The sequence below is a fragment of the Terrapene carolina genome, unplaced genomic scaffold (genome assembly GCF_002925995.2).
Source record: "Terrapene carolina triunguis isolate 2854851 unplaced genomic scaffold, T_m_triunguis-2.0 Scaffold192, whole genome shotgun sequence".
NCBI lineage: Eukaryota > Metazoa > Chordata > Testudines > Emydidae > Terrapene > Terrapene triunguis.
The window spans coordinates 6,223,725-6,243,584 of NW_020664543.1; the positions used below are offsets into that span (position 1 = coordinate 6,223,725).

The 19,860-nt window shown below is 51.6% G+C and overlaps 1 protein-coding gene across 6 annotated transcripts in view; it reads right to left on the reverse strand.

Moving 5' to 3' along the window:
• Nucleotides 1–19,860, reverse strand: part of ARSG (arylsulfatase G) — a 93,328-nt gene that overhangs the window by 34,230 nt on the left and 39,238 nt on the right. For 5 of the 6 annotated variants that reach the window (XM_024198310.3, XM_024198314.2, XM_024198315.3 and 2 more), the window contains 6 exons: nucleotides 19,152–19,339; nucleotides 17,285–17,332; nucleotides 16,238–16,349; nucleotides 15,171–15,308; nucleotides 2,596–2,792; nucleotides 723–803 (listed from right to left, as the gene is read on the reverse strand). In XM_024198310.3, the coding sequence (XP_024054078.1) occupies nucleotides 723–803; nucleotides 2,596–2,792; nucleotides 15,171–15,308; nucleotides 16,238–16,349; nucleotides 17,285–17,332; nucleotides 19,152–19,339 (764 nt within the window). The remainder of the gene's footprint in view (nucleotides 1–722; nucleotides 804–2,595; nucleotides 2,793–15,170; nucleotides 15,309–16,237; nucleotides 16,350–17,284; nucleotides 17,333–19,151; nucleotides 19,340–19,860) is intronic. The other variant, XM_024198316.3, reaches the window with a different exon arrangement.

Genomic DNA, 19,860 nt, shown 5'->3' on the forward strand with positions numbered 1-19,860 from the left:
TTTGCCTGGGGCGGCAAAAAAGCCAGAGCCGGCCCTGTTCTCAAGAGCTGGGTGGACTTGAAGACCTTTTATATGCATCTCACAGCATCCTTCTCCGTCAGGGCCAAATTATAGTTTTATATCTATCTAGAAGCTAAAATATATCACACTATAGGCCCAGACCTAGGGGCTGTCAGTTAAAAAATTATGTTTGTAACTATTGTGCAACAAGAGAAAAGCTTGAAAGATGAGCCATGTGTGAACAATACCTGCCTGAGTCTGCAGACAGCCTAAGACAATAGCTCCAAGAGGCGCAAACTTCTCCAGTCATCTGAAGGCTGCTGCTTCCATAAGAAGGGGTAGGGCCATGCATGGGGGAGGGGCCAGGAGGCTCCATGGGCATGTGTCCAGGGCCCCAGCCTTAATTCAGTCGGATGCCCCGTGACATTTTGGGGAAACACCTGCCATTTAGTACTAGCTGGCCCATTCTAAAGGCAAGAAATTTGCTCTTCAGAAATTGGAGCTCCGCAGGTAAATCAATCCATGGCAGAGCTGGTGCAGCAGTAGCCAGACAGCTGGTAGTGAACTCTGCCAGAGGCAGGGAAGTGTCCTATCTCTCCCTTCTGCTTGGTGGCCAGATTTGAACAAGGGCCTTCCAGGAGCAGGTCCCTCCCAGCTCCCAGCAGGTCACATGTGATGGCTACCAAGATGCTAACAGCTTTGCGAGCAGCCTCGTCGTTTACCTCGTTGCCTTTGCCATGCCCCGGAGAACGGGCCCACGCTCCCTGCGAGCTCGCACTTCTGAGCCCAAGGGCCGTTGTCTCCTGGAGGAGAGAGAAACATCTCAGTGAGTAACAGCCTGAGACAGACAAGTTAGACTGAAACACAGCGAACGAGTCAGACCATGAAGGCCATGGGAGAGAAGCTAGCCTCCATCCCTAGGGCATAAACTCGGATCAGCTCCATCAAAACGAAGCATTACTTTGATTTTCACCTGGGAAACTGAGTGAGGATGGCCCAGTCTCACACAGCTTCCACGGAGCAGATTGTCTGGTGGCCTCTCTCAATCGCGGGTGCTCCAGACAGAGCCCCCTGATGTTTGGGGGGAAGTGGGGAGCTGCTGTGGATGATATTTTCTCCGCATGGAGGAGCTCATACGCCCTTTAAAGAGGCGACCAATCCCCTGCTCTCCTCCTCTGCAGCGCCTGACGGCTTTTTACCTCGGCAGGCGCTTGAGTGAGGACTGACTGAACGGCTGACAATGGAGGTTATTTCCAAATAACAGGGCCATGTTTTCTCAAGGGGGCTGAACTTCCACTCAGGAGACTGTCTAAGACGGGGGAGGGGAGACAAGAGCAATTTGGCGTTAATGAGCCGCAGAGCTGTTCCTGTCATCGGAATGGCAGTGAAGCAAGACATCCTCATTAGGGAGGCGTCTCAGCAAGAGCGGATTTGGGTTTTTTAATTAACGGGGATTTGAGGTTTAATTTGTAGACACGGATGTCCAGGTTCATCCGCCCGCCTGAAGCGGGGCAGCCTGGGGAGGGTGGGGGGTGTGGAGACGGTTGGAAAACAAGTTGCCTGACAGAAGAGATCAGCAGCACGGCCCTGTGAGGCCCAAACCCTACCTATAAAGCAGGTGGGGGAGTCCAGCCTCCCTAGCAACCCCCAAGGCGGGTGAGTCTGACCTATCCTGGCAAATTTACAGCCCCCCATCTGCACGGTGTCTGAGTGCCAGTGGACCAGCACCTCAGGCAGGGCCTGACCAACAGGAGAATCCAGAGGAAACTCTCTGGGGATCCTGGCCCCCATTCCCCACACCCCCAATTTCAAAGGGGAGAGGAGTCCCCCAAGTTTCAGGGTGGGCCTGAGAGCCAGTTCCTCAGAGTAACCGTGTCGCTCTCAGTGGTGTCTCCTGGGTCTCACCTGAGGCCGGGCACCATTCAGCATTTTCCACAATCCAGCTTTGAGTATTGCTCTGGGCAGGCAACCGACCAAACCTCCTCAGTCCATATTGTGCCCGCAGGTCCTCTTGTCCATTGCTCCCTGTCTCCCTGAAAGCCCACTTGGCCAGGAGGGGTTTATTCCCCACCCCTGTTGTTGCCCCCCTCCCTCCCCGATATTCTGGATTACACAGGACTGTCCTGCGCTGGTTCGCCTTGCTCGACAGAAGGGCCAGGGAAGGGGACTCAACAAAAATGGCAGGGGAACGTGAGACAGGCAGGATAATAGGAATGGAAGAAACAAGACCCGTAGAGATCCTGCTCTCAGTTACACCGGTGACCCCGGTGCCGCAGCTCCCAGTTCACACCAGAATAACTGAGAGCAGAGCTTGGCCTGTGGCTTTAATACTGTTTAACGCAGATGAATACAAAGGAGCAGAGTTCACGGAGGATGAGATCCAACCCCCTGTGCAGAGGCTGTGAACAAGTCCTCCTCTCTCCCAAATTAAGCCCCACTTCAGCTCCTAACACAATGCTAGGGCTGTCCCTAAGACAGCGTCTCATTTGCATGTGGCTCCCTCTCACCCCGCGCCTTGCCTGCGGATCCCAGCAGTATGTAAATGTCAGTTATCGAGATGCTCTGCTGTTACTGCAGCTGGTTTTATTGCTTCACCTGTGAACCAAAGGAATGTGTTTTCCTTCCCGCAGCCATCAACTTTGTCCTTTATCCGTCCCACCAGGGCATCCATCTCCCTCAGGCTGGCTCGGTATGGCTCAGGGAATGAGGGGCTGGAGGGAGGCTGAGCGAGGACCAAGGGCACGTGCATATGGGCCAGCGCTAGGTATAGGAAGAACGGGCGTCCGCTTTCACTAGACAGGAAACACGGGAAATGTGTTTAGCATGCTGGTTATGAGAAAGGGGGTGGGGGGAGAGCCTGGGCAGCCAGGCCAGGGCAGGGGGAAAGGTTTTCCACAGTCTCTAATGCGGAAGGAACTTTTACAGAAGGCCACCAGTGGGTAGGGCACTGCACTGGGACCCCGGAGATCTGGGGTCGATTCTGGCTCTGTCATAGATACACCGGGGAACCTTGGGCAAGTCACTTCACTGCTTGGTGCCTCCCTTCCCCCCTCCCACCGTCCGCCTGCCTTATCTATTACCATTGTGAGCTCCCTGGGGGAGGGACTCGCTCACTCTGGGTTTGTACAGCACCTAGCACAATGGGGTCTTGAACTCAGCTGGAGCCTTGTGGCTTCACCTCATGGGCCTCCGTTTTCGCAGCTGAGGAAGGTTAGACAGAACCCCCTCATCCTGGGGCTCAGCACCTTGCTCCCAGGACTCTCAGCACCTGCAGCTTGGGAGGAGAGAGCTCCGGGCTGGGAATCCAGCCTGCACCAGGGCACGGCAGTGCTGGACCCCTGCGAGGGAGGAGAAGTGCTTGGAGCATAGGACAGGGAGCTGGGGGCTAACAGGAGGAGTCACATGAGGCAAACAGGATCTGTCCCTCCCCTGCAGGAACAAGCAAACGAGATAGGAGACTTGATACAGAGGGGTCTCTCTGCCTCAGGTTTAGTACACACGCTACCCCAGGCAGCGTCTCTTTCTGATCCGGAGGCCAGGCTCTCCCCTCGTCTCCAGTCCTTCGGTCCAAAGGCCGTTCTAGGCAAATTACTAAGTCCAAAGTCACCCAGTCAGCTGTCAGGTACTTCACCCCCCAGGCCTGTAAATCTCCCCACTCTCCTAGGGCCAATAATCAGAGCAAGCGCAAGCTACGGTTGGCGCAGTAATAAACATGGCAGGCAGTGACGCCCAGGAAGGGGACCTGTTTATAAGGGCTGGCGAGCACGCAGCCTGTGTAGGTGCATGGAGGGGAAGCAGACTTTCTCTCATGCCATGGGGCAGGGCCCAAGCAGAGCCCCAAACTTCGACACAGACTGAGGGAGCCTAGCGCAGACAGCAGCGTTGGATTCCCAAACAGGGCCAGGGCAGAGGGTCGGCCTCACCCACCTTTCTGCACTGGCCATTCCTGCCTCTGGGAAGGTGTAGCAGGGGCTGCACGCCTGGATTCACACCTCAGACGCCAGCTTCTGGCCCTGGCTGGATCAGCCCCGCCTGCCCTCCCACCTTCAACATGAGCAGACTGGGAGGGGGAGGGATGGAGAGGGGTCAGATAAAATCTATGTGAGAGGCGAGGCACAAGAAAGAGACCAGCAAACCTGCCTCCCAGGTGGGTTCAAGCAGCCTCGGCACCTGCCCTGGAGTCAAGCAGCTGCACGAAGTCCCAAGCCCAGCCTCATTCTTTCCTGTCACTGGGCGAGAGTCAGTTTTTCCCTGGCGCTGTTCACGTATCCCAGAATTTTATTTGCTTTTCCCCCAGTTGCTAAGCGCCCGCTGCATCCACCACCGCTCCTGGCCCAGCCTGAGGAACCCAGGAGTGCGGGGGCTGTTTCCTCGCCCCGATTTCACTTCCTAAGCTCATTTCTTGGCAGTCAGATGCACTCGCTGCTTGGCTGCCTTCCAGGCCTAGTTCTCCTTCCTGCTGCCTGCAGTCCCCCAGCAATCCAGAGAACAGGTTCAGCAGCCGCAAGGCAAGCTTCCTCCACCGTCCCCCTGTCAACATGCCACAAACCTGACCCAAAGGGGCCACAGCGAGGGCCTTGCAAGCACAGACAATCTGAGGGAAGTCTCTGGCTGCAGCTCCCGGAGCTCTATCAGCGTTAGCTAGAGTGGGAGTGCTAGCCTAGGCCAGGCACTGCTGTTCCTACCACCACATCCTCTTACTCTGCTCTGAGCAAGCCTAGGCGGCATGGGGGCTGACTCTGCACACTAGCGCCCCTGCTTGGTGGAGCTGTACCATGCTAGGGTGATGGTGGGAGTTTTCCCTCCAATGGTCAGTCCTGCGTAGGAGAGGGCCGTTCTGTCACCAGGACCCCGCGAACCTCAGCCTCTGCGGGAATTCCCACGGCTCTGCCCCCCAACCCCACCGGACCCCATGCCTGCAGAGTTAAGGGTGAGGGGAATTACAGAGTTTTGGAGGGAGGCTCAGCTCTCCTACCCTTCAAGAGATTCTGGGGCCACCTAAGAAGGAGGATGATAACGAGGTTAGGCCACGAGCGTAAGACTTGGGAGCCCCAGGTTCAACTTCCTGCTTCACCCCAGACTCCCTGTGTGACCATAAGCAAGTCATTGGCCTCTCTGTGCCTCAGTTTCCCATCTGTACGACCGGGACTGCCAAGTGCTTTGCGGTCTACTGTTTTTCCCTTTGTTTTCATTCCCCTGCAGAAATTCAAGGTAAGATCCGGACCCTGCTGCATCAGGAAGTAATTTAAAAGGATTAAAACAGAGGGAAACAACCACGTTGGCTGCACAGTGGTGTCTCAGAACTGCAAACTGCGGGCATTCAACTTTTCACAAGGCATGTTTAGAGGAGGATCCTGTTATTTAACAAACCGGAGGGCTGCTGATCGTCCCCCCCTGAAGTTTGTTTTTAAATCACCAGTGGACACATCCTGTTTTCTTGTTTACGGGCTATATTTATCTCCTCAAAAGAGGCCCGCTCTTCCGCAGGGCCCTGTGAAGGGAAGGATGAATGACAAGTGATCGGGAGGAACTGGGTCATCCCAGTGACGCGTGTGTGTGCGCGCACGCGTCAAACAAAGGGCTGGAAGTCACCGAAGGACACTGCAGTCTGCCTCGCTAATTCCCAGCCCTGCAAGTCTGTGCAGCCTCTGCTGCCGAACCAGGGTCTTATCATTGCAGCCTGATCAAATTTTAAAAGAATTAAGATGCTACCATGATTCCAGCAGAGCACATTTCGACTCTGCGGCCTATGTTTCCTTCCTTTGCCTAGAGGACGTCTCCCACATCGAGCAAAAACATCAGTCAATCCTAAAGCTCCCTGAATAGCCTTTTTATTCCACAGCCTAGCTGGAGCCAGCCAAAGTGTCACACCCTATTGCACTTTGTTGCTGGGCTGTTACATTCCTGTACAAAATTTAGCTTTAATTAAAATATGCATGTATGTTTCTAGCCATTACTGCTGTGGGGGAAAAAATCACTTTCTCTATGTGGTGTGATGCAACCTGAGACTGCAGAGCCCCTGAAACAAAAGCTCAGGGGAAAGATGGGAACTGTCCCTTTTATTTCAACAGGGTATCAACCTTTGAAACTTTAAGTAAGGACAATTTCAGCATCAGCGTTGTTAACTGCTTCAGTGCCAATCGTTTTCACAGACCCAGCCCAGCTACTCTGAGCGGGGTCTAAATTGAATTTGAGGAGAATACCACCATTTTCACACACCCACACCTGGACGCTCTTCTCAACAGGACCCGTTTTCTGAATGCTTTTCTAGAGTCTGTCTCAAGCCAATCTCTGCAAACCCAGGGACAACACTGCAGCAAAATTTCACCCAAAACTATTCACCCTTTCAGCACAAAAGTATGTTCATGGTTCCCTTGACTTCATATCTAGGGAAGTGGTGGAAGTAAATCAAGATCTTAGGAGCAGATCTTTTTGTTCTGTGTTTGTACAGTGCCTTGCACAATGGGACCCAGGTCTGGGGCTTCTAGGTGTTACCACAACACACATAATAATGTTAATAATTTGGCCCGCTGATTTCAATGGGAGTTTTGCATGAGGGAGCATGTTTGGATCTGGCCCAAACAGCAGGAGTACAATGTTTCTAATAGGAGGTGGGGAAGGAATCCAGAAATAACCGGATTCATCCCCAGTCCACTCAGCTGTGAATCCTGGTTGCCTTTTGCATCCACACTCCATGATGACTCTGCAAAAAAATATATATATAAAACTTAAATCGTTTAATCCATAACTCATGGGTGGGGCTTTTAGAATAAAATCCTTTGATTTTGTACCTCACGTTCCCTTGATTCTGTGTCCCTGGATGGATTTGAATCTCACCGCCTTGAGCCGCTCAGCCTTGACACATCTAGCTAAACAAAGTATAGCCGACGCACCTAGTGTTCTGTCATTGTCTAGCAATGTGAGAGAGTCAAAGAAGAACTATAGCAAACTAAACTATTCAACAGTTAAGCAGCAGCAGCCAAACTGGACTCTGCCTCCGTGAACAGCAACCTGTTTAATCCAGTTCTCAGCAGATAGTGAAACATTTCCCCCAAATAGCTAGAAATTGCTTTAAAAGCTTTTCTGTTAACCCTGCGTGTGTATGACCATGCACAGTGCAGCTGCTTCTAAAACAGTCACATGGGATCAGGGCAGCAATTCAGGGACAAGCCTTCCAAAGGGCACCCATGTTTTTGCACAGGCCCCCCTGATGCATGTGAACCAGCTGGGGGTTAAGTCCGTGCACAAGCAAGCCCCAGTTTGCGGTATCTCTGCTCCTAAATGGGTGCAGATACAAGGCAAGACCAGTACTGTAGCAGATTCTAGTTACTCTCACGCCAGGACTCCAATGAGGGCTGGGTACCAAGGTGATAGATTAAAAAACAGATTAGCACAGAGGTAACTCAGGGCAGAAACTGCCCTGGAAAATACATGTTTAAGGTGCGTCAATACCACCACTCCCTGGTTTAGATAACACAATCTGAGGCTGGTCAGAGTTCAGGCTGAGTTTGTCACTGATGAGTGAGGCAGGCCTAGCGCTGAACTGACAGGCTCTTCTTGGTGCACGTCAATAGGACGCCAGCCATGTCAGCTTGTTCAAGGGCAGTGGGATGGTTCTAGGATCCCCTTTTTCATCCGCAGAGCAACTGGCAGCTTGTGGGGCAGGATCAACTGCAGCCAGCAGTTCCATAGCTTCTGGAACACAGATTTGCTTTCTCCTAGTGCCCTGGCAGGATCCAGAGGAACCCTGGCCTCCAGCTCTGACTCAGGGGTGTTTAATCCTGCCCCAGCAGCTGATCCGGTATGAAGAGAATCAGATTCAGGGCCAGCCCATGCTACCAGCACCAGAACGCTCCGGGTCTCACTACACAGAAAGAGGCTAGCTGCACGTGGCATAAATCCCCTTTCCAACCTCTGGCACCAGTATCCCTGTAGAAAGCCACACCCTGCTCTGACTGAAGTCAATGGCCAGACTCCCTTTGGTTCAGTGGGAGAAGGATGAGATCTGCCACACACAGCTGAACTCTGCACTCGAGTGCTCTTTTGAATTAGGCTCTGCAGCCATGTCTGTTTGATGACTATTTAGCATCTGCCCAGCCTCACACCATGCAGAAAGCTGGTCTGTAAAAGTGACAGTGGAAAACTGATGGACAATAGGAACCGGGAGCTACTCTGATCTTTGCCTTGGGACTTGCTATAGTCAGTCCTGGGTCAGTGCTGGTTTTAAGGCTTAGTTTCTCACAAGTCACCACGGCAAGAAAGAAACGCTCTATACAGCTTAGGAAATGGAGGAAGCCTGGCTTTCTGTTACCTTAACCCTAGCAAGCCAGGATAAAGTGGACCTTAAAGTCACAGCATCCAAATTACCATCCATCTGGATGTGGGGGGGGGGTTCTGCTTGAATTCCAAATATGAGTTCAGCTGCCACTGTCGCCAGAACCACCAGCGTTAGAAGCCAATGTTTTATCCCACTTAAAATGGTATAAAGCTTTAGGGTCATACCCTCCACTGTCCTACAGCTTGGGCACCTCCAGACTCAGCAAAGTGGAAATAACTCTGATCTAGGTACCTCTCTGGCTTCTGCCACTATCATATCTGAGCCCCTCCCATTACAGAAGAGATGCTGACTTTCCCTCTCTTTTCCCCAGCAGGCACCACGAAGCAGGGCTGCAGTTTGTGATTGGGGACTGAGCTGATGGGATGGAGAGTGCGGTCATGGGAAAGCCTGGGAAGAGAGGCTGGTTTTTACACTCGGCTCGGGACACAGCCATGCTCCTGGTCACTCCTGTTTTATCTGTGAGTAGCACGTAGGCTATGAACTAGGAGTTGCAACATGATTTTAGCAACTGGAGTAAGGAAGGAGAAAAACCAAGATGGTAATCAGAAGGATGTGGTTTTCTAGATCTACGACCCTGTGAGCTGCCAGGGGCAAGGAATGATTTCAAAGACCAGTGCAAATGCTTTCAAGGAGAGTGCACTCTCTAGCATCGCTCCTAGATCATTTATCAGAAAGAAGCAAAGGAATGTGAGCCCCAAATTCACATTTCAATCATGTGTGTTTTGCAAACTACTAGGCCACTGAAGACACATCTGCATCCATTGATCTTGGCTGGCTAGACAATAAGCCGCTAAATATATATATATCTGTCCTAGCAGACACTGGTATCCTTTTCATCTACATCATCAATCTTCCCACATCCCAGTACGCTGTCCCAGCTCAAGGGCTGTCAGCTTGACAGCACTCAAGCGATTTCAAAAGGACAGTCCATGGGCAGAGCTTAAGTGCCCCCAAAAATATAGCATTTAACCCCTGACAAGCTGGGCTTGCTCTTGCACTCCAACAGCTCTGATAATCTGGAGTTTGCCCCTCATGTCCTTGCCCCCTGTTATAGGCCTGGTGATGCTGGGAATTGCTCAGTTTGGCTTTCCAAGCTCAGGTCAGGAAGCGGGATGTCATTTCTGAGTCCTGTTTTTGGTTCTTCTTATGCGAGTGTCAAAGGATCAAAAATCCTCCTCTTCTTCTCAGAAAACTCTGGGCCTGATTCTCAGTTACTCGCGGGGAGGAGTGGGCTGCCGCAAGGGATAGCTTTAAGCCACCTTTACGTACCCCATATCTGGGGGCCATGCAGAGCCCTGTCTGGCCTCTGGTATAAACTAGAGCAGTCCCAGGGCTGCTCCAACTCATGTTCTGTTTCCCATGGCCCCTGTGAAGCAGAGATAAGCCATAGCGTAATGTATTCCAGCCACAGAGCAGCATACTCTAGTTACGTCCCTGACATTCAACAAAAATGATTAGGGGGCTGGAGCACATGACTTACGAGGAGAGGCTGAGGGAACTGGGATTCTTTAGTCTGCAGAAGAGAAAAGTGAGGGGGGATTTGATAGCTGCTTTCAACTACCTGAAAGGGGGTTCCAAAGGGGATGGATTTAGACTGTTCTCAGTGGTGGCAGATGACAGAACATGGAGCAATGGTCTCAAGTTGCAGTGGGGGAGGTCTAGGTTGGATATTAGGAAACACTTTTTCACTAGGAGGGTGGTGAAGCACTGGAATGGGTTACCTAGGGTGGTGGTGGAATCTCCTTCCTTAGAGGTTTTTAAGGTCAGGCTTGACAAAGCCCTGGCTGGGATGATTTAGTTGGAGATTGGTCCTGCTTTGAGCAGGGGGTTGGACTAGAACCTCCTGAGGTCCCTTCCAGCCCTGATAGTCTATGATTCTCCCTGTGCCAGGGATTGGGAAACAGAGCTGGTTTACAGCCCTTTCACTAATTACACACCAGCCAGGGAGGCTCCCCGTTGAAGGCAGATTCTCAGGGGGCTGCTTACATCTTTAAAGCACCTTTATAGTATCCAAGCAGGGCAAAGGGGCCTTATCGCAACAGAGAATCAGGCCCTAACTGTATGTTCTGAGATCAGTGAATGGTACGGGCCTTCTCAGCCCATCAGTTAGGGGCCTTGAGCCAAGCTCACTTACACTGGCAGCAGCATGGGACCCTGCAGTTCAGCTGTCACCAGCCCTGCACAGATGCCTGAGTGGGGAGAGAGACGGGAGTTCAAACACTATGTGAATCTAGCCCTGCTGTGGTTCTAGACTCTATCAATACTGTGGGGAGGAGCTGGGTCCTGCCCTTGGTCCACCCAGCCCACACGCTATACACTGCCCCCTTTCAAAAGATGCTCCATCAGCCACACTCTCCCCCCGACAGAGTCCTACCAGATACAAATAACAGCCCTTATCGCAGATATGAGGCAGCTATTTAGCGCTGGGAGCCATCACTCCTCCCAAGAGGAATTCTCCTGCAACCCAGAGCTCTGCAGAAGCCCTACAGTTTGGGCTGGATTAAACTCTGAGAATCACACCAAGCTTTTGCATCTCAAAAGAAAAACTTCCCTTTTCACAGAGCCTGCTCTGCAAACAACATATCTCCCTCCCAGCACAAACACACAGCAATAGACTGCTCCCCTCTCTCACCCAGCCTGATAAACATTTCTCCTGGTCTCTCCCCCCCACCCATCTCCTTCTGGAGAGCCCCTTTAATTAGGGGGAATAGGAGCCACCTGTTCACCATCAGTGGCTCCCAATGCAGGAGATGCCTGCTCTTCTCCCACAGGGAAAGCAGGGCAGCTGTGTCTGGTTAACTCCTGCTGGTAGCTTCCTTCTCTCCTGCCTGCAGTCTCCCCTGTTACATCTCTCATCCTTTGCTGGGTCTCAGAATGGGGTTCCGTTAACTAGGACAAAAGTGCAGCTCTCTTCCTCTGGAGAGCACCTTAGCCCAGGGCCACCTTCACCAGTGAACTCCTCTCCAGGGCCTCAAAGTAGCTGTAAACCCATCGCTCCTGGCTGGTTAAATGAGGCTTCTTTGATCACTGGAGTGGCCCAAAGTAGTCAGAGCATATAGGTGACCCTGGCCCAGGGTCTCCACTGGGCTGTGGGACTTGCCTGGGAGGTGGTGAGGGCAGAGGGATGGGGTGAAAAAAGGGAGACCTCAGCTAAGCCATGTCCTAGTGGGGAGATCTAACAGACTGTGGACTGGGCTCCTAAGGGGAGCAATGGAGGCACCCTTGCAGGAGTCTTTCAGGGCCTGATCCTGTGAGGTGCCCTCAGCTCTTTGGGGAGACCCGAGGGGAATGGTGACGTTGGTTGGCCTGGACAAAGCCCTGCGCTAGCCCCTGCAGGATGGACTCTACAAAGGCCCATTCCACTTCTAATTTCTATGGCCCCCTGAACCCGCACCGGACTCACTGGGAGCTTTGCTTATGTGGGAACTGAGGAGAACCTCACTCTGAATGACACCAATGGGAATTTTGGGAGGGGAACAGAATTGGGCCTTAAGAGCTGCAGTATTTGGTCCAGTAACAACCCTCCCTTTCCTGTGCTTCCCCAGTTAATGCTGATTTCAGAGCACGTGTGGCTAAGCCCCCTCGTGCTCTCAGAATGCAGCCTGGCCCTCAATATGTCTGTTACATAAATACAGATTAGAAGACTGGACCTTTCCAAAAAATCTTACCTGTAAGCACACATGGCCCCTGCACAGGAGATGCACTGAAGACAGCAGCACTTTTACTACGAGCCCTGCAGAGCATTCTTTCGTGGCTAGCAGCCTTTTCCCCCTTGAAGAGTGCTTTGAAAAGTGACTCCACAGAAATTTTCTACTCCACAGATCCACTCCCTGTCCATATTCAGAGGGAGGTCCGCTCACTCTGATGACACACTAAGGTTCAGTTTCACATAGGTACATTGGTGGCTAACTCCCATATTTCAATAAGAGTTAGGATCCTAAATACCTCTGGGGATCTGGGCCTAAGACTCCAGTCCTGCAAACTCTCACTGCTACGCTCCTGTTAACTCTGGGACAGTGAGATGGTATCATCAACTATTCTGGCATCAGCAACAGAAATGCAAACTCAGTTCCCACGGCTATGCCAAATTCAGCTCTCAGAAATACCAGAGGGCGGAAAGGGTCAAGCTGGGTCAGAGCGGCAAAGTCTGTGACCACTAAACAAACTCCCCTCCAGAACCTGGAATGGAACCCAAGATTCCTGAGTCTCCACTATTCCTCTGCTGGCAGCAAACAGCTGTGAAACCAGGTGGCAAAGGGTGCGCCCCATCCCCCGTTAGTGCTTGCCCCCATAGTGGAGGACAACCTACTGCTGCCGTCGGTTAGTCCGTTAGCTCAAGTGGCAAAGGACTGTGCCGTGCACCTGATTGTAACCCTGCTGATTACCCATCTAGGGAGCCGTATGATTTCACATGATGCCATTTGCGGTTTCAAAAACCTAGGAAATTATACACACAACATCCTCCTGGGGGGATTCTGCGTGACTGCGCACCCACAGACCTCCGCAGAATTCCTGTGCTTCCCTGCCGAAAACGGCAGGGAAGCAAAGGGAAGCCACATGGGGGGGGGGCGACCATGGGTGCAGTTTGGGGGGCGATTGCCCCCCCAAACAGAGGTGAGGCATGGGGGGGGGGCACATGGGGTTACATGCCCCTCCCTCCCACCATTTCTGCGAGCGCAGAGCTGCCCAGCTGAAGGAGGCTGCCTCTAGGCGCTGCTGACTCTGCAGCTGAACACCACCTCCTGGGTCCTAGAGCCAGTCGTGCTTCCCTTCTGTGTGCTGGGAGCCTTCCCGTTTCCTGGGCAACAGTGAGTGCCAGCCGTGGGGCTGGGTAAGGAGGGAAGGGGGGCGACGGGGTGGTGGGGAAGGAAAGGGGGTGGAATGGGGCAGGAGGAGGGGAATGTGGGCGTGAAGGGAGGGGGGTGGGGCATGGGGCAGTGGGATGAGATGGGGAAGAAGGGGGATAGGGGAATCGAAGGGGGAAGTAGGAGCCCGGCATATGGCATCCTCTCGGCAGCAGCTGGGGCTCCCCCCTTAAGCAGGCCCATCAAACCTGCACCCTGACAAGCCCTAACCCCCTATACCTGGACCCTCCCGCCGAGCCCCCCACCCCACTGATCCCCAACCAGCTGCACCTGGACCCTCACCCCATCTAGCCACACTCTCCCAGCACCTGGACCCCCCATTGGGCCCCCCCCCACAGCCAGACCCCCCCCCACCGAGCTCCATCTCCCCAAACACCCCTCTGCTGAGTCCCAACCACCTTCACCTGGATCCCCAGCAGAGTCCCACTGCCCCTGCACCCAGAACCCCCCAACGAGCCCCTGTGCATCCAGATCTCCCACTGAGCCGCCTGTATCCAGACCCACACAAAAACCTCTCACCCCACACCTGGATCCCCCCCCACACTAAGCCCCTCCACACTTGGATCCTGCTGGGCTGAGCCGGCCCACCCACACCTGGTGCACCTGACGCAGAGGGACAGGGCCCCGGGGTGTTTCTGGGGCAGGCCCAGCCCTTGCACTGTGTCAGGATCAGGTGCAGCCTCACTGCCGAGTACTGGGGGAGGTGGGGGCTTCAGGGTGAACTCCCACCTCAATGCAGCCAGTGGCTTGTGCTCCCCACTGCCATGCTGGAGCCACAGTTATTTACTGACAAATAAAATTTGCTGAATTTTGCAGAATTTTAAAATATTGTTCGCATAATTTTTAATTTTCTGGCGCAGAATTCCCTCGGGAGTAACAACAACTCTATTAAAAGAATATTACAGTTGCCAAGTCAAAGACTCTAAAGTTAGGAAATGCCAGAATTTAGATTGCCTAGGCAAGCTTAATTCAAGCCCCTTGTGCATACGCATAATGATACAGGCTTTAATTACATGGTCACATACTATTTTTTCCACCGGACCCCTGCCTCGGTCAGTGCACAGGATGACAGTGCCCCCGGAGTGAGCAGTTATTCAATATTTTATTTTATCCGCATCGCTCCATATGGCTCATTTACTGAACGCCGTTCAAACCCTGCTCTGAAGATAGCATTAATAATGGGCTCTTCTAGAGTATGTGAATGCTTCACATGCATTACACAATTTATTTTCACAGGCTCTCAAGTCCGCCACCCATAAAATGAGGAACACACAGTTAGTGACCGCCTATGAAAAGTCTGGTGTGAGCGGCTTGCCCAGCATCACACAGGAACTCTGTAGCAGAGGCAGGGATAGAATCCAATTCTCCAGGGCAACGTTCAGCTGCATTAATCATGAGACTATTTTTTCTCTTCCTACAATATGCCTCATTCACTACACACCTTCCAACTTCTGCTACCAACGAGGCAGGGGTCCAACACCGGACAGTCTGCTTCACTACACAGCCCTGATCCATCCCCAGAGCAGTGTCCATCCTGGGCACTGAATGAGGAAGGATCCTGAGGGAAAAAATTAGTATGTGACCATGTTATTAAAGACTGTATCATAATGCACATGCACAAGGGGATCAAATTAAGGTTGCACAGACAATCCTATTTCGGGCATATCCTAACCTATGAGTGCTTGACTTTGCAACCATAACGTTATTTTAATGTTGTTTTTCGTGTGCAATTACCTAGGGGTTTAAAAAAGTGAACTAAAAAAACTGCAGCTCCATCATGTGAAATCTTACTTACCGCTCCGCAGGCAGTCAGCAGGGTTCGGATGTTTAGACCCACCCTGCAGACCTCGGCCACTTGAGCTAATAGAGTAACTGGTAGCAGTAGCAGGATGCCACCAATATTTGGACATTGCCCCAAGCTCCGCAGACAGAGAGCTGCAAAGTGGTGTCTTGGGGGGCAGCCTTACCTTGCGCACTGGATGAACTGAGTTGCTTTTTCTGCATACTCTGCAGCCAAGCCAGTGAGGTTCACAGGCTGTTGGATGATGGTGATGTTTTCAAAGAGAGGAAGAGCCACCTTGGTGTAACAATCTCTTCCATGGCTGCTGGAGAGAAACCAAGAGACCCCGTTAGTAACAAGGGAGGCTTTCTGAATGAAGGAAGCAGGCCTGCTTGTGCCCTGACGTCAGTGGGGTCCATTCACTATGTGGCCCAGTCTCAGTTATTTCCCTTGTACCAGAAATCAAGCCTCATCTCTCTCAGGTTTGACCGCACATGTGAGACAGACAGACCTGGAGGGGATCTGAATCCAGCCCCTCACTATCCCCTCCCATTGCGGGAGAGCGAACACATTTTTGTTACCACCGGGAGGCTCCAGCCTAGCTCAGGGCCCCTTGCTGGGTGGACACTCAGTAAGGGACAGTCCCTGGAGAGCTTATGGTCTCAACAGATGGGAACTGAGGCACAGACAGACTGAGAGACTTACCCAAGATCGGGGGGAGGGGGGGACAGTGTCTGTGGCAGAGCCAGGAACTGAGCCCAGATCTCCTGTGTCACAGACAAGTGTCTTAACCACTTCCCTCCCATGGACCCCGTTTGGTCTCTGACTTCAGCAGAAGCCGGCCAGGGCCCCTCGTCTTGCTCTCTGGTTACCTCCTCTGGCTGGTGCATGAAGGAGCATTGACAGGTTCCTCAGGGTTTCCTTGGCCTGGGGGAGCAGTGCTGTGATGCCAGGGGAGGAGAGTGAAGGGGATCCAGAGGGCCAGCCTGGCCCCCCAAACCTGCTGTGTTTTATACACACTGCAGGGTGAGAGGGGATGGTCCCCTCTGGGGCAGAGCAAGGGGAGAGGGGACCACAGCGAACATTCATTCCAAACCCTTCATCTTTACAACCCCTGCCAATTTCTCTGTTCCTGGGATCCACGAGAAAACGTTTTCCATTCAGCTCTGACATTTAGCACGAGGGAGATGCCTTTGATCACCCCCGCTCCCATCAAAGCCCAGACTCCATTGCACCCCACCGGAGAAGCTGTACCTTGTGGCTGCAGAGTGTCGAGGGCATGCCGGACAGGGAGGGAGGTTGTAGCCTGGGGTGTCAGTACAACCCATGTCGTGACTGTAGGGGATCCCGAAGTAATAGTCGAAACCTGGGATCCAAACGAGCGCGTTAGTGTGTCCACAGCTGCCTTTTATCCACTGTTTACGCAGTTGCTCCTGCTGAGTTTACAAACTCAAGGATGGGAACGGGGTCGGTTCTAGGCAAAACAGCGGCTTAGCCCCCTGTCCTGCAAGCAGAACCATGCAGGTGAATGCTCACGCCCATGGGGCTCCATGGGGGTCTGACTGAAGGTTCGGGGATCTAGCTCATGTTATAACAGGACGAGGATCCATTGAGACTTCATCGTTTGTACTTTCCTGTGGGTTTTTTCCCCAACATGGTCCTCTTTTTAAAGGGCTCTAATATTGAGTTAATGGAGGGCTGGACCGAGTAAATAGCACAATAAGAGGGACTCTATTCTAAAGATAAATTGACAGTAATGCTGGACTTTCCTCCAAGTGAAGACAGACATTTTGGGTCAACTCCACCCCAGAGATAACTCTACCAACCCCTGTGGGAGCAGCCCTGGGTGTGAACTTAAACACAGGGAGATCCAGAGCACAAATATCCCCTACTCCACCTCGGCTACCAAAAGGAATTCACACCTCATAGACTGCGCCCACACGCTGCAAGCCCATGGGAGCTGGGCAACAGGCATTCCCAGCCAATAACTAGAGCTACTCCTTCCACAGGGAATTCAAGTCACTGGCCACCCCACCAACCCCTCCTGCTGTTGTGGGAGTGGGCAGGGGTTGCAGAGTCTCCTCTGCAGCAGAACTCCTCTGGCAGCGGACAGAGCAGCGCATGGCCTCCTGCAGTATCCCTGCAGACTAATGACCTACAGGGGGACTGACCGAGGAGCCTGCTCCTCGCTTGCTCCTCCCTCTCTGAGGGCAATTACCAGGAAGGAGGAGAATGGGTTTAAAAAGAGAAAGGGACAGTGGGAAACAAAAACACTTGCTGGGTTTTACAACAAAATCTTACCACGAAAGTTGGGATGATAGAGGCCGCTGTGCCCGAGGTGCCATTTACCTGTATGGAAGCAATAGGAAGTCTTTTCAGAAGGAAAACTTTGCAGGTACTAGTAATTACATACAGTGTCCAGGGCCTGACGTTTTAATCCAGCAACAAGAGTCACTGTCTTTGCAGGTCCTGTTTAAAGCATGCCACTTTGCCAAGGGTTCCATTCCATAAAGGTGTTCGATCTCAGAGGAATTTCATAAAACAATTGTTACGTTTTCTCAAGTCTCGCTCATCCTTAAGCCCTTACCACGGTTCTGCCAGACATTCAGTTTTCAAAGACAAGACATTCTAAGAGGTTCTGAATGATCCATTCTTGGCTTCCTCCTCTGAACTGTCACATATGTGTTTTCAAAGATCAAGCACTATATTCTCAGGCTCTGCCACAATTTGGCCCAACATGATCACCAACAGTTTAATTATGAAGCTTTAGCTATTCTGGCCCACATCCTGCCATAATTTTGCATGCAAAACAACCTTTGAAGTCAAAGAATGATTTTGCATGTAAGTCAATGTAAAGAAATGGCAAGATCTGCATTTAACTAACTGAATTTCCTGGGTTTTGTGACTTTCTTTCATTGCATTTTAATGGCTCTGAATGAAAGTGTATGTTTTACTCATTATCCACAGATGACTGATCTGATACACTAGAATGACTCCCTTGGAAGTTGGGACAGCGCTCCATATGCTTGCAGTAGGGAGTTTGAAACTATGGACACAACACGTAACATAGCTTTTCATGCTAGCACAGGGTATTATATCAAGGAATATTTGGGTCTGTGGGCACAGAACCATTCTGCATGTTAATATTTTGATTAACAGTTACTATATGTGGGAAAAAAACACTCTTCTAAAGTTAAACAATTCACACATTGAAATGTTGGAGGGAGCCAAAAGTTTAGTTCACATCATGATGTAACCACCCACATTTAAAAAGGCCATTTTTTAAAAACATCATAGAACTGCAAAAAGAGAGGGAGAAAAAGTGAAAAGTCAGAAAAAAATTATCCTTTAAGTTCCTCTTTAATGAATGCATGGGTTTCAATGTAGGGAAAAGAATCCCAAGCGGAGGATGGGCGCCTGTATATATTTTCACAATATTGAAGAAATGGATAGATAGATAGATAGATAGATAGATAGATAGATAGATAGATAGATAGATGCAGAAAGTGCACTGGAGAATATATATTGGCCGAATAGTCCAGGGGCACCTTGAACCGTTCTGCCAACATGCCTCAACGCTAACCCAGAAGGGACCAATCCTAGAGGTGAATGAAGAGTCAGTCTTCATGGCCTATTTCAAGGTTTGTCTTAGCTGCTGTGACGGCCAGCAAGGGAGCTAGTCACTTAGTGCCAAATGAGATGATGTTTCTCATGACATAGACGTGATGCTCAAGCTCCCGTCGCTGAACAGCTTCCACCGTTATTTAATGCTTCTATTACAGTAGCACTCCAAAGCCCCAAGCAGGGTCAGGTGTGCAAGGTGCTGCACAGAACACAGAGACAGACACAGTCCCCACCCCCGAGAGTGTACAACCTAAGTGGTAATAATCACTTGCAGCCATTCCCTGCGTGGGTTGGATCTGAGCCAACGAATTAGCTCCATGGTCCATCCTGTGTCCCTTGAGCAGGGGTGTTGGAACAATCTTTATAGAGGGGGAAACTGAGAGCCATTGAACCAAACTGTATATAATGGAAACCACTTCAAGCCAGGGGCTGCCACCCCCAGCACTTCTGTTCCAGCACCTGTGCCCCAAGCCCCGTCTACCATTGTCTACAGGATAAACCGCAAACCAGAACAGTAGTGAGCTTTCTGCAATGCATTCATTACCTATTACCGCAGTGATGTATCCTGCTTCCTTCAGCACCTCAGCTAACGTAGTCTCATTGAGGGGGAGGCCACCCACTGACGTGACAGCAAAGTTGTGGGTCACTCCATTGCGAATGCCGAGCCTTCCTGTGAGCAGGGAGGCACGGGATGGGGAGCAAGTGGATGCAGCGGAGTGAAAATCCACAAATCTAGAAGAGAGAGAGGCGGAACGTACCTTAGGATTTGTGACTGGAACGTCTGACAAAAAGCTGCAAAAATGACCCCCGCTAGCTGGCAAAAATGGACATGCTCCCACCTGCTGGGCTTTGTCCGAGGAGCCCAGGGCTGCAAACAAACACACATGGGATTGCCATTCACTTGCCACAAGTGCAAATGACCATATTGTACATGTTAGCGGCCAGTGAGCTGCCCAGCTGCCTGAAGATAACTGAGTTCTTCAAACTACCCTGAAGCTATATGGGTTTCAAATTGCCACCCATTCCCTTAGCGTTTGAGCATCTTCTGCACAAAGGAAATTGGGAACAGTGAAGCCCTGAGTGGATGTCATGGTGTCTCTTGCTCTTCTCCCTCTTCGGGCACAGTAAACTCTGCTGGGAGTAGAGTGTGTTTGGTGGAAGGAGCTGGAACAGGGAGCGTTTGATGCTGGGAACATCACTGTGATTATATGGTGGAGACACTTTATCAAGTGGGAAGGTTCTACAGAGTTCCC